This window comes from Pituophis catenifer, unplaced genomic scaffold, assembly GCF_029215685.1.
Source record: "Pituophis catenifer annectens isolate HBS135680 unplaced genomic scaffold, rPitCat1.0.hap2 SCAF_1, whole genome shotgun sequence".
In the NCBI taxonomy this organism is placed as follows: domain Eukaryota; kingdom Metazoa; phylum Chordata; class Lepidosauria; order Squamata; family Colubridae; genus Pituophis; species Pituophis catenifer.
The window spans coordinates 323,270,706-323,291,079 of NW_027256881.1; the positions used below are offsets into that span (position 1 = coordinate 323,270,706).

The following is a 20,374-nucleotide window of genomic DNA, read 5'->3' on the forward strand; positions in this document are numbered from 1 at the left end:
ATTTGTTTTAGCTAATCTGGTCAACCTCTGGCTTATTGTTTATCTGAGCTCCCAGGTTTCTGTGACTTTGAAATTTGGACTGCTGGGGGGGGGGTGCAATGAAGAGACTTGTCTTCTGAAAGGGTGTTGGGCAATTCCTATTGTGACTAATGACTTTCATCGTGTCTTGGATCTTGGGTGAGGGACTGCTTTCTGACCCGACCATTCTGCCAAGAAGTTTTGAAATATCCTGCCTTGAATGGATTCCTGCCTGCAGTATTTGCTTTGCTTATGAATAGAGCTATCTAGATACTTGTCCTCCTCTTTCAACAAGCTCTTTATCTCTTAAGTGCTGGCATCTGCTGTGGGCTATTAAAGACTTGGGGGCTGCTTACTGTCTTTAAGAGCATGTTTCTCCATTTCTTTAGGGAAATATAATATACTGCCTTTTTAATATTTCCCAAAATGTTTCATTCTTCTAGAAGTGGGGGGGGGGGGGCTTCCCACAACAGCTTGGCATTATTACAGTATCTCCTTTTTACAGACAAGACCACATTTGGAATTTTGTGTCCAGTTTTGGTTGCCACAATATAAAAAAGATATTGAGACTCTAGAACGAGTATAGAGAAGAGCAACAAAGATGATTAGGGGACTGGAGGCTGGAACATATGAAGAACAGTTGCAGAAACTGGGTATGTCTAGTTTAATGAAAAGAAGGACTAGGGGTGACATGATAGCAGTGTTCCAATATCTAAGGCGTTGCCACAAAAAAGAAGGGATGAACCTATTCTCCAAAGCACCTGAAGGCAGAACAAGAGGCAATGGATGGAAACTAATCAAGGAGAGAACCAACATAGAAATGAAAATTTTTCTGACAGTCAGATCAATTAATCATGATACAGCTTGCCTTCAGAAGTTGTGGGTGCTCTACCACTGGAGGTTTTTAAGAAGAGATTGGACAACCATTTGCCTGAAATGGTATAGAGCAGTGATGGCTAACCTTTTTGCCATCACGTGCCAAAAGTGGGGGGAGCGTGGTGGGGAGTCACACACGTGTGTGCCCACACGCATAATTCAATGTGCCCCGCCACCCCCCGCTTTTGGCACATGATGGCACATTGGGCCAGGTAGGCCCGTTTTTTTGCCCTCCCCAGGCTCCAGAGGCTTTCTTGGAGCTTGGGGAGGGCAAAAACAACCTTCCCCCTCCCCCGAGGCCCTCCGGAAGCCGGAAATGGCCCGTTTCCCAACTTCCAGTGGGACTGGAAGGCCTGAAAATCAGCTGGCCGGCACGCTGGAGCTGAGCTAGGGCAACGCTCGTGTGCCCACATATATGGCTTCACGTGCCATCTGTGGCACACATGCCATAGGTTCGCCATCATGGGTACAAGTCTCCTGCTTGAGTAGAGGGCTGGACTAGAAGATCTCCAAGGTCCCTTCCAACTCTGTTAAAAAGATTGCAGCTGGAAAAATAATGATTCGCTTCAGTTTGACTGAGTTGCCTTAAGGACTTTTTATTTAACATATTACCCCATCCTTTCCCACCTTGTGCTCGCCACCTATGTTGGGACCGTTTCCCCTGATCTCCAGCTATTGGCCTTACTGGCTGGGAATTCATGCAGTTGCATCACTGGAAGAAACCATCTCTAAGCCATTCAATCAAAGTCCTCGCCCATTGTTGGAATCCAAATTAAGGCCAGATGGCTGCCCAGCTTGTATTGAATATTTTCAGTGAAAATAAACCATTGCCCCACAGGGAAACTAGTTGCACTTTCAGACTCTTCTTGCTATTAGGAATCTGATTTATATTTCCATGTGCTGGACATAGAATGAAGAACTATATTAATACTCTTCTGTGGGACATCTTTTCAGATTATCTCCAAATCTGCAGAATGAGTGAAGTGGGAAGTTTGTTGAAAAACAGTGCTCTCTTCTGGCTGAACCATGAAACTGCACTTGTAGTTTAAAAGGCAAGATAGTCCTTGCTTTACAACCATGTTTAGTTAACAAAGTTACACTGAAACGTTACGAAGTCACCCTTAAGACTATTGCAGCACCCCCATGATCATGTGATTAAAATTCAGCTGCTTGGCAACCAACATCTATTTACAATGGTGACAGCATTCCAGAGTCATATGATTATCATTTGCAACCTTTTCAGCCAGCTTCAAACAAGCAGTCAATGGGAAGTTGGATTCATTTAATGACTGCATTGGTTCACTTTATAACTACTATGATTCTCTTAAACATGACAAAAAAGGTTATAAAATCAGGAATGATTCACTCACCTTGCTTAGCAATGGAAATTCTGGTCCCAACTGTGATCTTAAGATCTACCTGTAGATTGATGTGTTAATCAGTTGAGGTTTATAAAGAGTACAATAAATTCATGGATGTAATGCTACTAGAATATTACTGGACTGTTGCAGTGCATTTTCCATGGGGCTCCCTTTAAAGACCACCCAGAATTACACTATATTATCCCATAGTTGCTGGTGGGAGCAGATGATACTTTTGCTATGGGGATACCTGCCCCTGGATTGGCTTCCTCTAGACTCCTGTAGGGTTTTAAAAACCGGCTTTAACTTATAAAGCCTTTTACAGTTTGGCCCAGGTTATCTTCAGGACCATTTGCACACTGGAACTGGCCCTGATCGATTTGATCTTGTTGGAGAAAGTAGCTAGTGGTTCCTCAGTTTTAGGAGGAATAGAGAATTTGTTTTTGGGAAGTTTGGAAGTACTGCTTTTCTATAGCAGCACCAATCCTCTAAAATAGCCTCCTTGTACATTTTAGATTAACTCCCAACTTTAGCTGCCCCCTAGAAGCAGCTGAAAACATCCTTGGAAAGAGTGTTTGAACATTATGCCTATTTCTTTGCGTTTTATTAAGCATTGTTAAATGGACTGTGGATATTTTAGTTGTTTGTATATTATCATAAAATCACTGAGTCTCCTGTTGGATTGTAGAATGATATGTGAGCAATAAATAAGAGTAAAACATTGTTACACATCTGATAGAACTGGAATCTATAGAAACTTATTTAGCTCATTTTAGCATATCCAATATATTTTAAGTTGTTGGCTTGATTTTAGCAACTCAAGTGTAAGTAGCGCTGCTTTCCAGAGCTGATGTGCATACAACTCATAATTACTTTTGTTCTATATGCTATTGATGTTGAGATGCTACTCAACATCACCATTAAACATAGACTCATTGGGGGATGTTAGGCCAGTCACACTCTTAGTTCTACTATCCTTAAAAGTTTGCTTGTGTGCGGGAGAAATAAGTCTTGTACTGCACATAGAATAAATAATGCACCAATTAAAACCACAGTGCTACTATAAATCCTGGCAGCCAACCAGATGGGGTTCCCGACACAGGCCCATCTCCACAGCAGCATTTTTTTCATCCTGCGTGTTCAGGCTTCCCAGAGATGCTTATCTGTTGTTGACAAATGTCGAAAATTATCAGGCCTATCCCTCGTCATAAATCCACATTTATGACCTAGAGTTTGTATTTGTTAGACATACCAAGCAGGCAGCGGTCTGAAACTGCTCAAAGGTCGTGATTTCAGGAAGAAGTCAGTGAAGAAATATTTCTTCAATATTCAGAATGTATCATTTCAGAAAATCTCTGCCTGTTGTTTCCTAAACAGCCTCAGCTCCAAGCTCCACCCAAGCACAGCTGTTTCTCATCTGCCCTGGCCTCCTTCGAGATTCAACTCTACTGACTCTCGTTGGCTGTAGGCCATCGACATTGTGCTTTTGGTTGCTGCCTCATTAATGCCGATGCATTGGTGGAGCTGGATGGAGGAGATCCTTGGTTAAGGTCAGGGTTATCTTGCCTTGGATAGGCATGGGCTCTACCTTTCTTGAATGCTGGTTCCGACCCATCCTGATCCCTTTCTTCTCTGAGAACTTGTGGGATCAGGTTATGACTAATTCAAGGGATTTTTTTAATTCAGCTTATGTTCCACGTTCTAATTTAAGAGTTAACTCTACAGTATGCAAATTCACCATTCCAGATCATGTTGTCCCAGAGAGGTTCAGCAATTTCCAGAATTGTTCAAACTAGAAGAGGAAATAGCCCATTCCTTAATCTTTAGTAGAAACGTTATTTTTTTTTAATTGTTAGGGATCAGAGAAAGTGCTTAAATTGAACATTTTTGTATTGGTACAGCACAAATTTACTATAGGATTGAGGGATAATCTGGAGCTGTACTGATTCCTATTATTCCTCCCCTAAAAAGATGTAGTATAGGGAGAATATTTCTAGAAATAGTAGAAACACCCATGAAATTTTCTGACTAAATTTTGCTCTAAAGGATCTATTTTGTCCTTGTGCTGTCAAAAACTAAAACAGCTTCAAATGTTTTGATGTTCCCCCATTTTATAGTCCAAAATTACATCTTTTATTGAATTGGCAAAATTGAATTTGTCAATTTGAATTGGATGCCCCTATATTATTACCAATCTCTGTCTCCTCCACCCTCTGAAACATAATGAATTAAAGTAAGAAGGGTAGTAAAGATCTTACAGTTTTCTTAGCATCTAATCAAAATAAATTACCCAGAATCTTTTGTGATGTGTCAACAATCAAAGTGTATTAAAATCACTTTGCAAGTACTGGTAAAAGCTCTTGTTGTAGTGGCAAGTAGCTGAAATAAAACTTTTATGAAGTGTACTGTGTGTGGTGTCTCATCTTGAAATATGCTAAATGTCTAAGTGTATACAAAAAGTAACACCATTTTCAAAAAATATCAAATCCTGTATTTAAAGCCTCTTCGCTACCATCATACAGCAAATATTTGTCATCTATAAAGAAAAAAATACAGCAGCAGGTGATATGGTCTATACTTCAAAAGTGTGATTGCTTAATAATTCCATGTCATAAACAAAAGCAGTTAAATAAACATCCCAGAAACACAAGCCGAACAACCCACCCCAAACTTCTCAGCAGTTTTAGCTCACAAGGAACACAATAGAGAAACAATACAAATTTCATTGCATAACAAGCATCATGCCCCAAATCACTCACACATGAGACAGAAGGGTTAAAAAGGTTTTACTACACAGCGTCAAACTACAATTGCTTTCTGAAAGGGAGTCTTCTTCCACTGTTGGAGGAATAGTATCTCCATATGGCAAGGAAAAAACTTCTTAACATGAAGGAATAAGATAAGCAGAGATGCTGAACCCCCATCAAGACTTGCAAGCTTTGTTTTAGTTGGGTTTTGAACCACAGAGCTTGCCCGTTTTAAAAATCTGATTGTATCTTGTCCTTTCTTCCTGTGTGTGTGTATATATATATTCTCTTGGACAATACACTAAAGGATTTCCAGCCAGGTTATAGGGGGCGTGGAAAGGCAAATAACGTGCACAGGATGATGTCATCACTCATATGCAACTTACAGGCTAGCCTCAAATATCTTGATACAAGGACAGAACTGTGTCAGCTGCATATCATCGTTTTGCTGCCTCTGCAGTTTTTTACAGTCCTCTTTGCCTCCAGCATCTAAGTGATGCATCGAAGGTAAATTAAAGGCTGACAGAGTCTTTTGTAGGCAGAAAAGATGTTCGTGGAGTATTTCTGTGGAAAGGGGGCCACAAGGCATTGAATGTGGAATTATGCCACAAGAAAAATCAAGCAAACAGCTAATAGGCTTGCAAAACTTCCAGCAATGAAGGATGGCACAAATGCTGCTGCAGTCTTTGGAGTCTTTTCTGCCTTCCCAACCCTTATGCAGCAGAATCTGAATGATATGCAGCTTTCTTATGCTACATTCCCTTATTTGGAGCAATGGCTGACAACCTTTCTCAGGTGCAGTGCCCAGAATCTCAGCCAATCACACCAGCAGTTATAACATGGAGGAAGTCCTGCCAGAATACTTTTACTTCTAGTTTAAGCAGGGTCCCAGTCTGACATAGCTCCAACCCTACAACTGCTTACATAAAAGTCACTGAAGGTAATAGGACTTCCTTCTGAGTAGGTTTGTACTGGGATTGCACTGATAGCTAGAAACACAAAATCGTGTTTTTATCATAATTTAGCTTTAGGATGGGGAGAAATCAACATGTATTAGGGCAAATCTATTCTATTAGCTTGATTTTAAGATTTAGCAAAAAAAAGTATTATCTTAGAAAAATTTTACATTCTTCAGGAGTTTGTAAAATTTAATGTTTCTATAGAGTAGGCAGAACACAGAAGAATTAATACTAACCTATTCTATATTTTGATCCACATTTATTTCATATAATTGCATTCACCTCAAGAGTGTTCTGCAAAGTATCACAAACTTGTATACTTTTATTGTCAGTCATATTTAGTCTTCATTACTGTAAGCCAACATAGAAAATATCTAAATTTTTCAAATCTGAACTGGAATTCTGACAAAGCTTCTTAGTATCTTTCCACAATCACAACTTCTCAATACTTCACTTTAATATTTCTACATTGTAGCAGATTCCTTTTTAAAGCCAATCATGCAGTATAAACTGGAGCATATGGAGGAGGAAGATGTCATCAGAGACAGTTATGTTTATCAACCGTGTACTCAAAATGAGAAAATGGGATGCCCCTACAATGAAGAAAAACATACTATCCTCAAATAACTGCTTTAGATAATACAAAGTTAAATGGGATGTCACTTCAAAGTTCATTAGCACTAGAGCTCTCAATCAATGCTACCTGAAAATAGCTAATAATTTAGCTTGTGAAACTTGCCAAACTGCAGTTCTTAAGCTAAATTATCTGCTATTTCCAAAGATCACTGGAATTCTAAACTCATCACCCATACAAATTTCTGTGGTTTAAAGTTAATGGGAAGATGCAATATCCTTCAAGAGAAAGGATAGACAGGAAGATAACATGAAACCAATGCAGGTGGGGGATGGGAAATGCTTACTAAACTAGGACAAGAAAGGATGGGGAAGAAAATGAAGAGCCTTTTCAAATTCATTTGATTTGAGGAAATAAATATTTCCACAAACACTACAGGACACATGCCTAAGTCATATCCATTCTTACTAAATTAAGCTAGTTCATTATTTCTTAGGAAGAATATGGACTCCCTAAAAATCTCTCCTGCAAAGTTATTTCCTAAAGAAAGCTTGGAAATAGCCAATTTATGATAAATGCTAGACATCTGTGTTAAGCAAATTTCTGGAGACCACAGAAGGAAGTTGTCAACTGTTAGAACATGGACTTATCAGTAAGACAGTGATGAAATGTTGTATTCTTTGTGAACTGTGATAAATGAATCCAATATATTTCCTCCATGGGAAATTCCACAAGGGATTGGCTTTTTGGTGTTCATCTAGAAGTGAGAAAACTGTACATCTAGATTGTTGCATCTACTGCCAATATTAATCAAATACATTTTAACTAATTACATTGCAATAATCTAATGAGCATTAAGAGACATCCTCAAGTAGAGAAACTTTCCTGTTTAGTTTGTTATCCCGAGACCAGATGTTCACATGAAAGTAAAGTTTTCAAATTAATTTTCAAAGACTCTGGAGCTGCCAGAGAAGAGATTATACTGATTACATTCCCACCCCTTCTTGCAAGAACTTTTTAAAAGAAATTTTGCTTTGCAGCACACAAAACTCAAACTCTTCAAATGGTTTTGAGGCTCGCTCAAGCTAAATGTTTTAGCTTCAGACTTAAAAGCAGATTATTTTTAGATGGCTCACAACAAATATGATGGCTGATAGAGCTGGAAAACTCATGTCAGAAATATCTATTTGAACTACCTGAACATCTAAACCAAACTGATGTCCCCAAGGTTGTTTGTTGTATGAACTAAGCATCAAATATCAGGTGTTCATTTCTACAAAGGTTTTCTCAAATAGAACAAATCAAGTCTGATACTGAGAACTGCTTTGAATTAATGTTCTTTGCGTCTCTTCAATTTAATGAAAGGTGCCTAGCTCATTTCTTCAGAAGCTTCTCCAGATAACTGAAATTATTTAAATTAGATGTGGTCGGTCAATCAGGTCAATCCTCTAAATCCGCAATTAAGAAACAGTTGTAGTATTGATCCAGGGTTAGTCCTTACTCATTAGGCTAATGTCACTTGATAAAATCTTGACTAGAGTAAGGATTAGAGAGCTGGGGCAGTCAACTTGTTTATCCTAATCCATCTCACACAAAATAAGCGTTGGAGGAGTGCTCCCTCACACCACAAATGGGCTGGCAGAACACAGGTAGGCTCTTCAAGACTCCAAAAGATTACTAAAAACTTTTCTGTGTAAATAGGTAGGGAGGCAGTACCTCATCAGCCTGCCACAAGTTCAACGGTAGGGCTGAAAAAAAAAAGATAAACATGAAAACAATCAGTTTCTATTATTCCAAGATCAAATATTTTTACTTAAAAATAATGAAATAGAAAAGTTAGAATTTGTCAGATATGTATTGCCATTTTATATGAACCACCTGCAGCTTCCTGATGCCACTTGCATGGGGTCAAAATGAATAACATCAAATTCTGACAAGGGGAAACAGCAATGATTGGCCCAGAAACATTTGATACTTGTGACAGAATAAAGATAAAGGATAAGGAGTCTCTGCGGATTTTATTCTGCTAGTTGTTGCCGACTATAGGGGGCAGTGTTCATCCCTGTTTCAAGGCCATTGAGCCAGTGCTATCCAAAGTCATTTCCGCCGCATGACGTCATTGAGCATTGGGAATGTTACCTTCCCACCAAAGTGGTACCTATTTATCTCCTTGCATTTGCATGCTTTTGAACCGCTAGGTTGGCAGGAGCTGGGGAGATGATGGGAGCTTACCCCTGTCGTGTGGCGCTTCGGTCTTGAACCTGGGCTGCCAGCTTTCAAGCTGACAAGCCCAGCATCTTAACCGCTGAGCCACCACGCCACTCCTTGTGACAGAATGGCTTGTGGAAAATGGACACAAGTACTCATCGACTTACAACCATTCATTTAGTGGCCATTTGCAGTTACAATGGTACTGAAAAAAGTAACATGACTGATTTTCACAATTATTCCCACTGCAGCATCTCCATGGTCACGTGATCAACACTGGCAACTGGCATGTATTTATGATGCTTGCAGTGTCCCGGGGTCATGTGATCACCTTTTGTAACCTTCTGACAAGCAAAGTCAATGAGGAAACCAGATTCACTTAACAATCGTGTTACTATCTTTAGAATTGCAGTGATTCACTTAACAACTGTGTTGTTATATCATTGGAAATTCTGGGCTCAAGTGTGGTCATAGGTCAAGGACTAAGCCAATAAAATGGCATGCTTTTAAATGGCATCTGTTGGCCAGAGAATGCCACTGTCTCATACAGTGGCATTCTCTGTGGCATACATTATCTTCTAGCCAGACAACACACCATGTGAAGAGACTAGAATCCGTATGGAAATTCCAACCTTCTTACCAACAAGAGCCATGCCTGATCTTTCCCTTTTTTCCCTAAACCAACAGATATTTTACATACAAACTTTAAGGGTTACTGTAAACTGCACAAAGAATTTGTGTTTGCAATTTTACCTGGACATTGGATACAACCATCAACATCAATACCAAAAGTTTCTTACATGACATTTTATTAACAAAAGGTGTTATTGCGAACCAACTGGGCTCCACTACTCTTATATGGTAGGAAAGGCTTGAGTAAGTCATTGTTGGTGGAGATGCAATGAGATTAATAATTTATTTTAAATATATGTTATACAGTGCCCTATAATTATTCCTTTTCTAAGGGGATGAAGGTAATATCCTCACAATTTAAGAATTTTGAGTTTGCTAAACCTGATGGTAGGACCAATTATTTTACATTTGTGTCAAACTCAATCATTTTAGAACTTTCTGAAAATTTCTAAACAGCAAGGGAAGCCATCTTATTTAAAGATACTGGCCTTTCCCTGGAAATTGTCCAGTTTCAAGTTATGGTATGGGGCAATTATGAAGTTTAATTTGCCATATAAACAATGTGCACCCTAGACACATTTTGCAACCAACCAAGGCTCCTTAGACAAATTCACACAGAAATACTTGGAAGCCATAGCAATAAAAAATAACTATTTCAAACGGGTATGATTACTAGACTCCTTTGCCTCTGAAGTTTAGTTGCACCATAACTAGGAAAAATCTTACTTACATGAGGGCCACCAGGTATGGATGGTGCTCCAGCAGGCGCAGGTGGCACTTGGTAAGGATTAGGTGGCGTTGGGTACAGCCCTGGAGCTGGATAGGATCCTGTTGGCGGAGGAAATGGGGCAGGAGGCGAAGGTCCCCATGGTCCTGGGGGGACAGCTCCCCATGGCACTGTAGGAGCCGCTCCTGGAGTCTGAGTGGGAGTGGAATATGGCCCTGGAGGTGGATATGGCACACTAGGTGCAGGATACTGTCCCCCAACTGAGGCTGCCCACCCTCCAGTGGGCATGGATCCCCATGCTCCAACAGCAGCAGGGGGAGCGCCTGGTTCGGTGGGACCCCCATATGGCCTTGGAATCTCTGGGAAGGGCATGTTTGGTGGTGGATATTGCCCTGGTGGGGCAGGACCAGGGGGTGGATATGGAGCACCTGGAGGACAAGTAGAACCAGGAGGAGGAAAAGGAACTGGTGCCCCAGGGGGGAGGGAAGGATACATTCCTGTTGGTGGCGGTCCAAAAGGCACGTTGGAAGTTGATGAGCTAGGAGGCAAACCGGATGGAGCTGCAGGAGGAGCACTTGGTGCATTATTCCAGGGACTGGAGGTTGGCCATGCTTGTGGAGGCTGGCTGGGCTGTTGAGGTGGCTTCGTATTGCCCACTGAGGAACTCTTGGCAGGAGAACTATCCGGTAGAGCATCGGACAGCTGGGAAAACAAAATATCAGTGGGAATTTGTGACTAATGCCTGACCAATAACTTCTTACTCATCTACTATTTAAACTGGAGACAATGAAAGAACAACAGTGTGTGTGTGTGTGTGTGTGTGTGTGTGTGTGTGTGTGTGTGTGTATGTAGAGGTGCATGTGTGTGCGTGCGTGTGTTTGTGTATGAACAGGCCTGTGGAATATGCCATGCTGGGAGCCTGATCCTGAGACCCTCTCAGTAAGGAACAGCTACATAGGCTAGTTCAGTGGCAGCAGTGGTTGAAGGCAGGGATGGAAGGCAATGAGAAGCTCAGAGGTGAGCCGGAAAGGCAAGTTGGTGGGATACTGTACTGTGCTGGAACATCAGTAGCATTTACTGAGGGAGATGGGCAGTTTAGAAATATGAAATATAAATAAATAAATCTTTGGGGAGGAGACAGGGAGGGAGAAAGAGAAGGATAGTTGCTGAAAAGGATATGTGTGTGTTGTTGGGAGAATGGATCTGTTACTCTTTTGATTACCTGAATGAGTAGTCATTAACCAAGGACTACCTGTATTCCAAATTGTCTTTGTGCTAAGCTGACCTACAGCTTCAGCAGAACTTCCAAAATGTGATGATTTGTTTCTGATTTAAAACAAAGAGTATTTTCCATTTTGGGTACACCCTTGCTTATTTATAGTGCTTATAAAAACTCACTTTATGAAAACTCATAAAAACTCACTTTTTACCTATTTAACATACTAGTGAAACTTTCTTTATAAAAACGTCTCAATTCTTTTCATTATTTATTACAAACTGTTTACTTTATGAGACTGACAGAATGGACCACTCACCGAAAATTCATCAGCAGCTAACATTTTTCCTGAAAAAGAAAAACAATGATTAGTTTAATAAACTTCTGACTGCAGTATACAAAAATAAAATAAAATTTCTTAGTCTGATTGCAGGATCCATTTGCAACTCTTGAGTTATACATCTTTAAGTCTGCCTTTAAAGAAGCATGCATAGGTTACAATTCAGGAACAAAGACTATAATTACAATAAAACAAAGAAAGATACGTTTATGCTTAGATGAAGGATTCTGACAAAGTCATGACAGAACTTGATAAAAGAGAGAAAGAGCTTGTTAAAGAACGAACCTTCGTCTGCCAAACACAAGAATTTTGCCTGTTTAATGGTGATTCCATCTTAAGTGAGCAATAAAGTGAGACATGAAACATTAGCAAAACCTGCTGGATGTCTCCAAAACCTGTTTTGGAGAACCATCAGACATTCTGTTTTGATCTTCCTGAATGGCTCTCCAAAACATCACAATTCAAAGATCTGCCTGCCTGTATCAAGCCCCTGAGCTAATATAAATTGACAGCATAATGAAACATATGTGAAGAAGGGCTCCCACAGAAAAATGTTGTCCTCAGATATCTTTATTGCAGCTGGCATTATCCCAACTGTAGTTATTAAATCTCAAATGTGTTACGGGTAGGCCTCGACTTACAACCATTCACTCAACAACCGTTCAAAGTTACAATGGTGCTGGAAAAGAGACTTATGACTGGTCCTCACACTTACAACCATTAATAGCATCCCAGGAGTCATGTAATCAAAATTTGGTTGCTTGGCAACCAGCGTGTATTTATGATGGTTGCAGAGTCCCAGGGTTATGTGATCACCATTTGTGATCTTCCCAGAGGACTTTGGCAAAGTCAATGGGGAAACCAGATTCACTTAATGACCCTTGCAAAAAAATGTCATAAAACCAGGCATGCTCATTTAATGACTGCATGACTTAGCGGTGAAGATTCTGGTTCCAATTGTGGTAGTAAGTTGAAAACTACCTGCAATTCAGCCACACAAAGCATATGCCAAATATCAAGGTTAGCCAGTAATGCTAAAATCTGCTTCTGTCATTTTCGGCATGAGAGAAACTCCTCCCTCCCCACTTCAATATGCACTTAGGAATTCTACCGAATCTGGCTTTGTCTTCCTGTGCTGAAAGAGGAAACCCATGGCGTCAGCTGTATCATTCTAAAAGAACACATGCTGGCAAAGAAATTACTCTGCCACTCAGTTATGGAAAAGCTAAAAATAGAATTTTTTCAGCGGCAATAGCTAGTCCTCTACTAATCATCATTGTTGGCACCACACCTAGGATAGGAATGGGGAAAGATAAATATAACCAGATAGCTCTTGCTTGCTGCTTATTAAACCTAGGTTAGACTTAGCTGTGACCAAAAGTGGCACAAAGATTCTTGCTCATCTCACCCTCAGGAGGAAGCCTAGAAACAGGCTATACCAAATGAGAAGACAGCAATACTGAAACTCGAGTAATGGATCAAGAGGTATATGGAGAGCCATCATACTATACTGCCTGCATAACTTCTTTGAATATACTATTTTATGGCAGAACGTAACAGGAGTCTGAAGAAACAGCTTGAATTAGGCAAGCATATACAAACATGTGAAGACAGTATAATGACCATAAACTGAATTCTCTCAATTGATGGAACCAATTATCTCTTAAAAATACGTTTCAATATTGATACTATTTTATTTTATATATTTATTTATTTTAGAAATTTTATATTGCCGCTTATCCACACATGGCGACTCAAGGCAGCTTACATCAATATAAAAACATTTTATTTATTTAATGCATTTGTAAGCCCACCCAACTCAAACTGGGATTCTAGATTCTGGTTAGCGTAAACAAAAGTATACAGTATCAAAAATACATTTAAAAAAGAGCAACATACTACGTTGTAGCATGTAAAATGGCAGCCAAATGTGATAATAAAATAACCAAAAGAGATTCCACTAAAAACCATCCTATTGGCACTTGAATGGTGTTTAGTGGAATCTCTTGGTTATTTCATTATCAAAAAGAGGCTTTTTAAATGGCTTTCCTAAAGGCAAGTAGAGTTCATATATCAGAGGTAGATTGTTCTAGAATTCAAGGGCAGCCATTGAAAACATGTTTCCTAACTTCCATAAAATGATAATGTTTAAATGTGGGAGCCTGTAATATGCCTGCCATATGGGAGTCTGTGGGATGGGCAGGTGTTCTTGGGAGAAGATAATCCCAAGTAGCTCAGTTCTATTAAACATATTAAATACCTAAACACAATATTTAACACACTGTTCAATTAATGTTCTATAAACACCTTATTTTAATAATTTATATTAAAATTGGCAGATATAGAGATAACAAATACAAACCAAGGAAAATATAAAAGAAAAAGTGCAGAGAGGAAAAAAAACGCACACACATTTTCCCACAGGAAGATTTCTTACCTTTTAGATTCAAAATCTTCATATATGTTTAATGGGATTTTAAATAACCCACAGGAAGGATTCTTATAATTAATTTTTAAAATTATTTTCAACGCATATGGTCCTTAGTTTGCTTATAATTTTCCAAAAATCACTGTTTAATCACCCTTTTGCTGTTTATTTCAAAGTAAAAAGAAAGTCAAGTCCTTAAATGCATATAAAATTTCTTTAGCTGAGAACTGAAGGAGAATCACCCATTGTAATGAAACTTTTTGTTCTGAAGGTTCTTAATATATAAAAAAAACCAGTTAACAAGCGATTTCCAGAAAACTGGAACCAGGCCTTAAGCAAAGCTGACTTTCCCTTAGTTTCCAGAGCAATAAAACTTGCCAGAGGCTGCTGTTTTATGGTCTCTTCACAGGGTGCTTCTGTATGGAATACTTCTGGGAAATCCCAGGACCTCATCTTTATCCAGACAGGAATTTCAAGATGCCAATCTGGTTGTTGGCATCTTGTTCTCCTGTGGTTATTGGCTCCGCTAAAAGCAAAGCTGTCTTCAGTCCTCCATTTTTCCCCCTGGAAGTTCAATGTCCTATACATCCCTTAAATTATTTATTATACTAAATAATAATTTTGTTCTGATCACAGTGGCACCATATTTAGCAACCACAAAAAACTCTGGTGTAAGCAGAACTTTTAGAACAGAGGTCCCCAATCCCTGGGCCGTGGCCCATACCGGACCATGGCTTGTTCGAAACCAGGCCGCGCGAGCAATGGACAAACGCACGTGGGGAACTTGGGCTCACACGAGTGGAACTTCATGTGTGAACTTAAGTGCCCTCCGCCTCCATTCGCACAAGTGGAGGACGCATACACCCCCACTCTCACTCTCTCTCTCACACACATACACACACAAGGCCAAGGTGGAAAGGTTGGGGACCACTGTTCTAGAACATATTTTTATTTTCCCAATGATTGACAAAAGACAACTAAGAAAACTATTTCTAAATCTTATACCATTCTTCTCATTAGCTAACTGATTAGCTGATAAAATCCCATGTAATTCAAAGAGCGCACAGTTAAGCAGGATCAACTGCCCTCTGGCTTATATTCTTAAAGTGTAGGCAGCATCATTTTGCTTAAGAAGATGGGTACTAAAATATAGAAAAATATTAGCAGGAAAGCTGAAAGGTGCAAGGAATGTATAAGAAATCAGCAGAAACAAAATTGGCATAATAAAATAAAATTCAAATAAAATAAAACAATTACACTGTTACCATAAATTTTAAAAGAGACAAGTTCAGAGTTATTTCCTTTAAAAATCAAATGCATGGATGTGAGATGGGGAAATGTCTTACTAACAATATTAGCACAAGAAAATCTTGGAATAGAAACTGATTGCAAGCACAATTTTAGGTTGAAACATGTATAATTTCTTGCGAAAAGCGAAGTTTAATTTTATTCTGTTTTAGTCAGATCCAATCTCAAATAGTTGTATTCAGAAGAATGAAAAGAAACTGAAACAGGTGCCAGGACAAAAGGCATGATCATATGCCCAGAAACTATGTGTTTAATGAAGAAAGGATCACTTCCCGATATCTGCCCTTTTAGTTTTCCTTTATCAGAAGAGGTTGAAAGAACTGGGTATATACTTAAGAGTTTAAAAAAATGGCTTAGGGGAGATAAGATAGCACTTTTCAAACACTTGAAGAGTGTCACATTAAAAAAACCATTTCTGTGAAAGTCGCAGAATAAAGATTTTGAATGATAGAAAGACAATTTCTGGTGCGACCAACAATAAGAACAGTTCAATAATTGTAGAAGAGTATGAAGATAACCCTGAAGAAGAAATGCAAGAGAAGTTATGTGAACAGCACTCAGCCATGAAAAGGAGAAGGGGATGAGAACAAAATTCAACCACGCTTTCAAGATTCCATTACACATAGTCCTCACCTAATAACAGTAATTGCAATCAGAATTTATGTCTCTAAGCAATGCAGACGTAAAGCACGTTGTGTGAATGCACCACTTGGCAATGGTAGTTCTGGCAGTTCCTCGTTACTGTTAAGCAAATCACTGCAAGTTTTTAAAAAAGGAGCTCATGTGACCATGACTTATGTAGGAGGGAGACTGGCCGGGAGGGGGGGGAGTCAAATGGGGACTTAGTCTAGAATCCTTATGGGCACAAGAGGGTGAAATCCGAGCCTTGAATACCATTAAATCTTATGTAGTCTGATCCATGTGCAAACTGTTAGTCTGAGAAGAATCGTGTGTGTGTGTGTGTGTGTGTGTGTGTGTGTGTGTGTGTGTGTGTGTGTGTGTGTAGCTTGAGCAATAAAAGTTAATTCAATTCTTCAAGTGTGGGCCTGGTTGTTCCTGCCTGACATTTATGATTTCCTGCTGGCTTCCCCATTGACTGCTTGTGGGCAGGGAAGGTTGTAAATCACAAATTACTGTAAGATATGCAACAGTTGGAAATGTGAGCTGCCAAGCACCCCAATTGCAATTACAGTTGCCAAGCACCCCAATTGCAATTACGTAACTGTGGGGGCACTGCAATGGCTGGAACTTCAAGGACCAGTTGTAAGTAGCACTTGTTTATCTCCATTGTAAGTTTGACCAATTTATTTATTTATTTATTTATTATTTCGATTTCTATACCGCCCTACTCCCGAAGGACTCATTGTGAATGAGTGGTCAGTAACTGAGGACCATGTGTAATATATCCTGCAATAAAGTTCCAGCAGTTCTTGGCAAGCAGTTTTAGGCTGTTTCAACTTAAGTATAATTGCTGTACGTGAAAGGAATCAAAAATGCTGATGATAATTTCAAAATCACTGGAGGCTAATGCTCTAGTTTATTTGACTTTAGTCAGGCCCTATCTTAAGTGTGTGTAATTCTGGGAATGACACTTTAAAAAGGTTTCAAAGAAATTGAAACAGGTTCAGGCAGAGAACAATGATTATTAGAGTAGAACTAAACCCTATAAAAAGAGGTTGAAGAAGCTGGTGTACTGTCTTTAGTTTTGCAAAAAACAATTGAGATTCCTGGCAGGATTTCAAGATTTGTTCACTTTCATTCCAAACTAAAGAATAGATAAAAGTGAATTTAAATCACAGAACACTGATTCCAATTGAATGTCAGACAAAAAACCCTTTTCTAATAGTAAGAGTAGCTCAATAAGAGAATAAAGTTGCCCAAAAGAGTGAGGTTCTCTCAAGTGGAAGCTGGACAATTCAGGATGCTGTGATTCAAGTTGTTGCACTGGGCAGATCTGATGGTCTCTTCGAACTCTTGATTCTAAAATACACTCCTTTTCTAAAGAAGCTCAAATATATAATGTAGAGATACCAGGTGGTTCAGTCTCTTGAAAATATGTATATGTTCCCTGTTTTCTCAGCCTAGTCTGAGAAATCTAGTTCTGATTTACTCTTATAAAAGAAACCTGTTCTTTTAAAAACACCGCAGAAGAATGTGACAAGGAATTTCTCTGAACTTCACCAGAGATGTTAAAGCTTGGTTTAAAATATCCAGACAAATTACAAGATATAAGGGAGATATAGAATAATCTCTGCTGCTATTTAGCAGCCATCTGGAATTTTGTGGTCCAGATATGACAGCCCTGTATTTCAGAGCTAAAATCCAGCTTTCTTGCTAAAATACCTAATTTGAACAAACGTAGTTTAGTAAATCACTTTCAACTGTAGCCAGAACTTTAAAAGATACTTTTCACAACAGGAAGGCCATATTTGCACAATATTTTATCCCAGTTAAGAGAACCATAATTTACTGAATTAGCCTAATATCCTGGATTTGTACAATACATTGAGTAACAAACAATATTGTACATAGTGTGAACCCAGTCAAATAATCCTTATTTTATGGAGTATTAAATTACACTTTTTTTTTAAATTTGATTTATATGCCGCCCTTCTCCGGAGACTCAGGGTGGCTTACAATGCGCTAAGCAATAGCCTTCATCCTTTTGTATATTTATACAAAGTCAGCTTATTGCCCCCACAACTGGGTCCTCAATTTACCTACCTTAGAAAGGATGGAAGGCTGAGTCAACCTTGAGCCTGGCGACACTTGGCAACATTTTCTCTTGATTGATGCTAAAAATGTTCCATTTTCCATCCAAAATATTTTTCAATCTGTACACTCAGAATGGCAAGGTCAAGCAATGTACCTTTGCCTTAATACTCAAACTTCAGGAATGTGATTTTGTGTTCTGCAAGTGGTGGTGTTCCATGATTTCATCATCTTTGACACAATATCAGGAAATTCCCAGATATAATTTATTTCCTTTACTGAGGACATCATAAATCCCCATTATTTGGATGAGCATCTTTTAGGGATCGTTAAGAATCTGAATGAGATTATTGGGCCTCTGAATAGCGAAAGACTTACATTTTGACCATGAATAGCAAAAGACTTACATTTTCAAACCCCAGAATCAAAAGAAAGTCACATTGCACAGAACCAGCAATCTCAAAGTGCTTAAAGGCAGCACAAAGGAAGTCTTTGGGAGCCACCTCTATTAACTGAGCCACCTGAGCTTACAAAGTGCAATATCCCAGTTTTCTATGCAACGCACTAAAAGTGTAGGATGATGCGTAAACCAAGTCACTGCTGCAAGATAGAATAGAATTCTTTATTGGCCAAGTGTGATTGGACACAGAAGGAATTTGTGTTGGTGCATACTGTAACTTTGTTGCTTGTATCCTTGCAATTTATATTGACTGTTTCGTAATATGATTTGATTGCTTATTTGTACCCTATGACTATCATTAAGTGTTGTACCTTATGATTCTTGATGAATGTATCTTGTCCTTTTATGTACACTGAGAGCATACGCACCAAGACAAATTCCTTGTGTGTCCAATCACACTTGGCCAATAAAATTCTATTCTATAGGTTCTCAGTGTGCATAAAAGATACATTCGTCAAGAATCATAAGGTATAACACTTAATGATAGACATAGGATGCAAATAAGTACAAAAGCCTAACCCTACAGCTTTAGATAGGTCTGTATCAGGGGTGAAATCCAGCAGGTTCTGAAGAACCGGTAGTGGAAATTTTGAGTAGTTTGGAGAACCAGCAAATACCACCTCTGGCTGGCCCCTGGAGTGAGGTGGGAATGGGGATTTTGCAGTAGCCTTCCCCTGCCACGCCCACCAAGCCACGCCCACAGAACCGGTAATAAAAAAAATGTGGATTTCACCACTTGTCTATACGAGCCAGCAAAATAATCGCCCTCCTCGTTCAGCTTCCTCCCCACGTTACGGGGGGCGAAGCAGGCCGATTAAAACAGAAGCAGCTCCTCTAAAAGGTCGCGCGGTGTGTTTGTTAGCCAAGTGTGGGCAAGAAGCTCTTTGACCCCCTTCAACTCAACGCCCTTTTTTCGAGGCCCTTTTCGGTAGCCGCTCTAACGCTGCAACTTACCTGAAGCGGAAAGCCCACTCCTCGGGGAAAGCCCACGGGCGGTTCCGCGTGAGCCAGAGGGAAGGGAAAAACGGGCAAAGCGTCCGCTTAGAGGAGGCCCAAGAGATTTAAAAAGGAGAGCGAGGCCTCCTTCTCCTCCCTCCCCCCGTTCAGCCCAAACGCCAGACAGAAAGAAGGAAAAGGCCAAGGCCAAGCCCAGGCCGCGTCCACTTACCTGGCCGCGCTGAGGGAGCTTGACGACAGAAGGACAACCACCACGGCGACAACGGCCGCCGATGCTCGCTTGCTTGCTTGCTCGTTCGGTCGCTTGCTTGTCCCTTCCTTCCTTCTTCCCTCCCTCCTCTCTCTCTCTCTTCTTCTCAACCAAGCGGAAGTGAGCGTTGTTGTCACTTTACCTCTGCATCCGCCTTCCCGGAGAGAGAGAAAGAGGGGGAAGACCCTGATCACGTGACAAGGTCGCCCGCTAACAGGCTTAACGCGACTCTATTGGACGGATCGGGAGGGCACGTGATCTCCACCCGCCATTCCCGGGCCTTAGCTCTTCCCGCGGCCCAAATAGGCTTGCGGTGGTGCGCCTGACGATCCCTTATCAATTCGCCAGGTGCGCGGCCTTCTTCCTCCTCCTTAAAAGGCGGTGTCTTCCTTCCCGCCCCACAGCATCTCCTAGTGGTGGGAGGAGAAAACTACACGTTTGGATGACCAAAGGTGCTGCTTTTTTTTTTTTTTCTTTTCCTTTTTTTCAAGAGGCAAGTGGACTTTCTGGGTTTTTCTTTGAAGACACGTTTTGCTTCTCATCCAAGAAGCTTCTTCAGCTCTGGCTGGATGGTGGGGAATGGAAGGATTTATACTCCTT

The 20,374-nt window shown here is 40.0% G+C and overlaps 1 protein-coding gene across 1 annotated transcript; it reads right to left on the minus strand.

Annotated features, from left to right (window-relative positions):
- Window positions 1–4,723: 4,723 nt before the first annotated feature.
- On the minus strand, window positions 4,724–19,894 carry MAPK1IP1L (mitogen-activated protein kinase 1 interacting protein 1 like). Its single transcript, XM_070942811.1, has 4 exons — window positions 19,736–19,894; window positions 11,639–11,667; window positions 10,107–10,805; window positions 4,724–8,283 (listed from the first exon to the last, which is right to left on the minus strand). The coding sequence occupies exons 2-4, from the start codon at window positions 11,660–11,662 to the stop codon at window positions 8,272–8,274; spliced, it is 735 nt and encodes a 244-aa protein (XP_070798912.1). The 5' UTR covers window positions 11,663–11,667; window positions 19,736–19,894; the 3' UTR covers window positions 4,724–8,271.
- Between the last annotated feature and the right edge of the window lie 480 nt (window positions 19,895–20,374).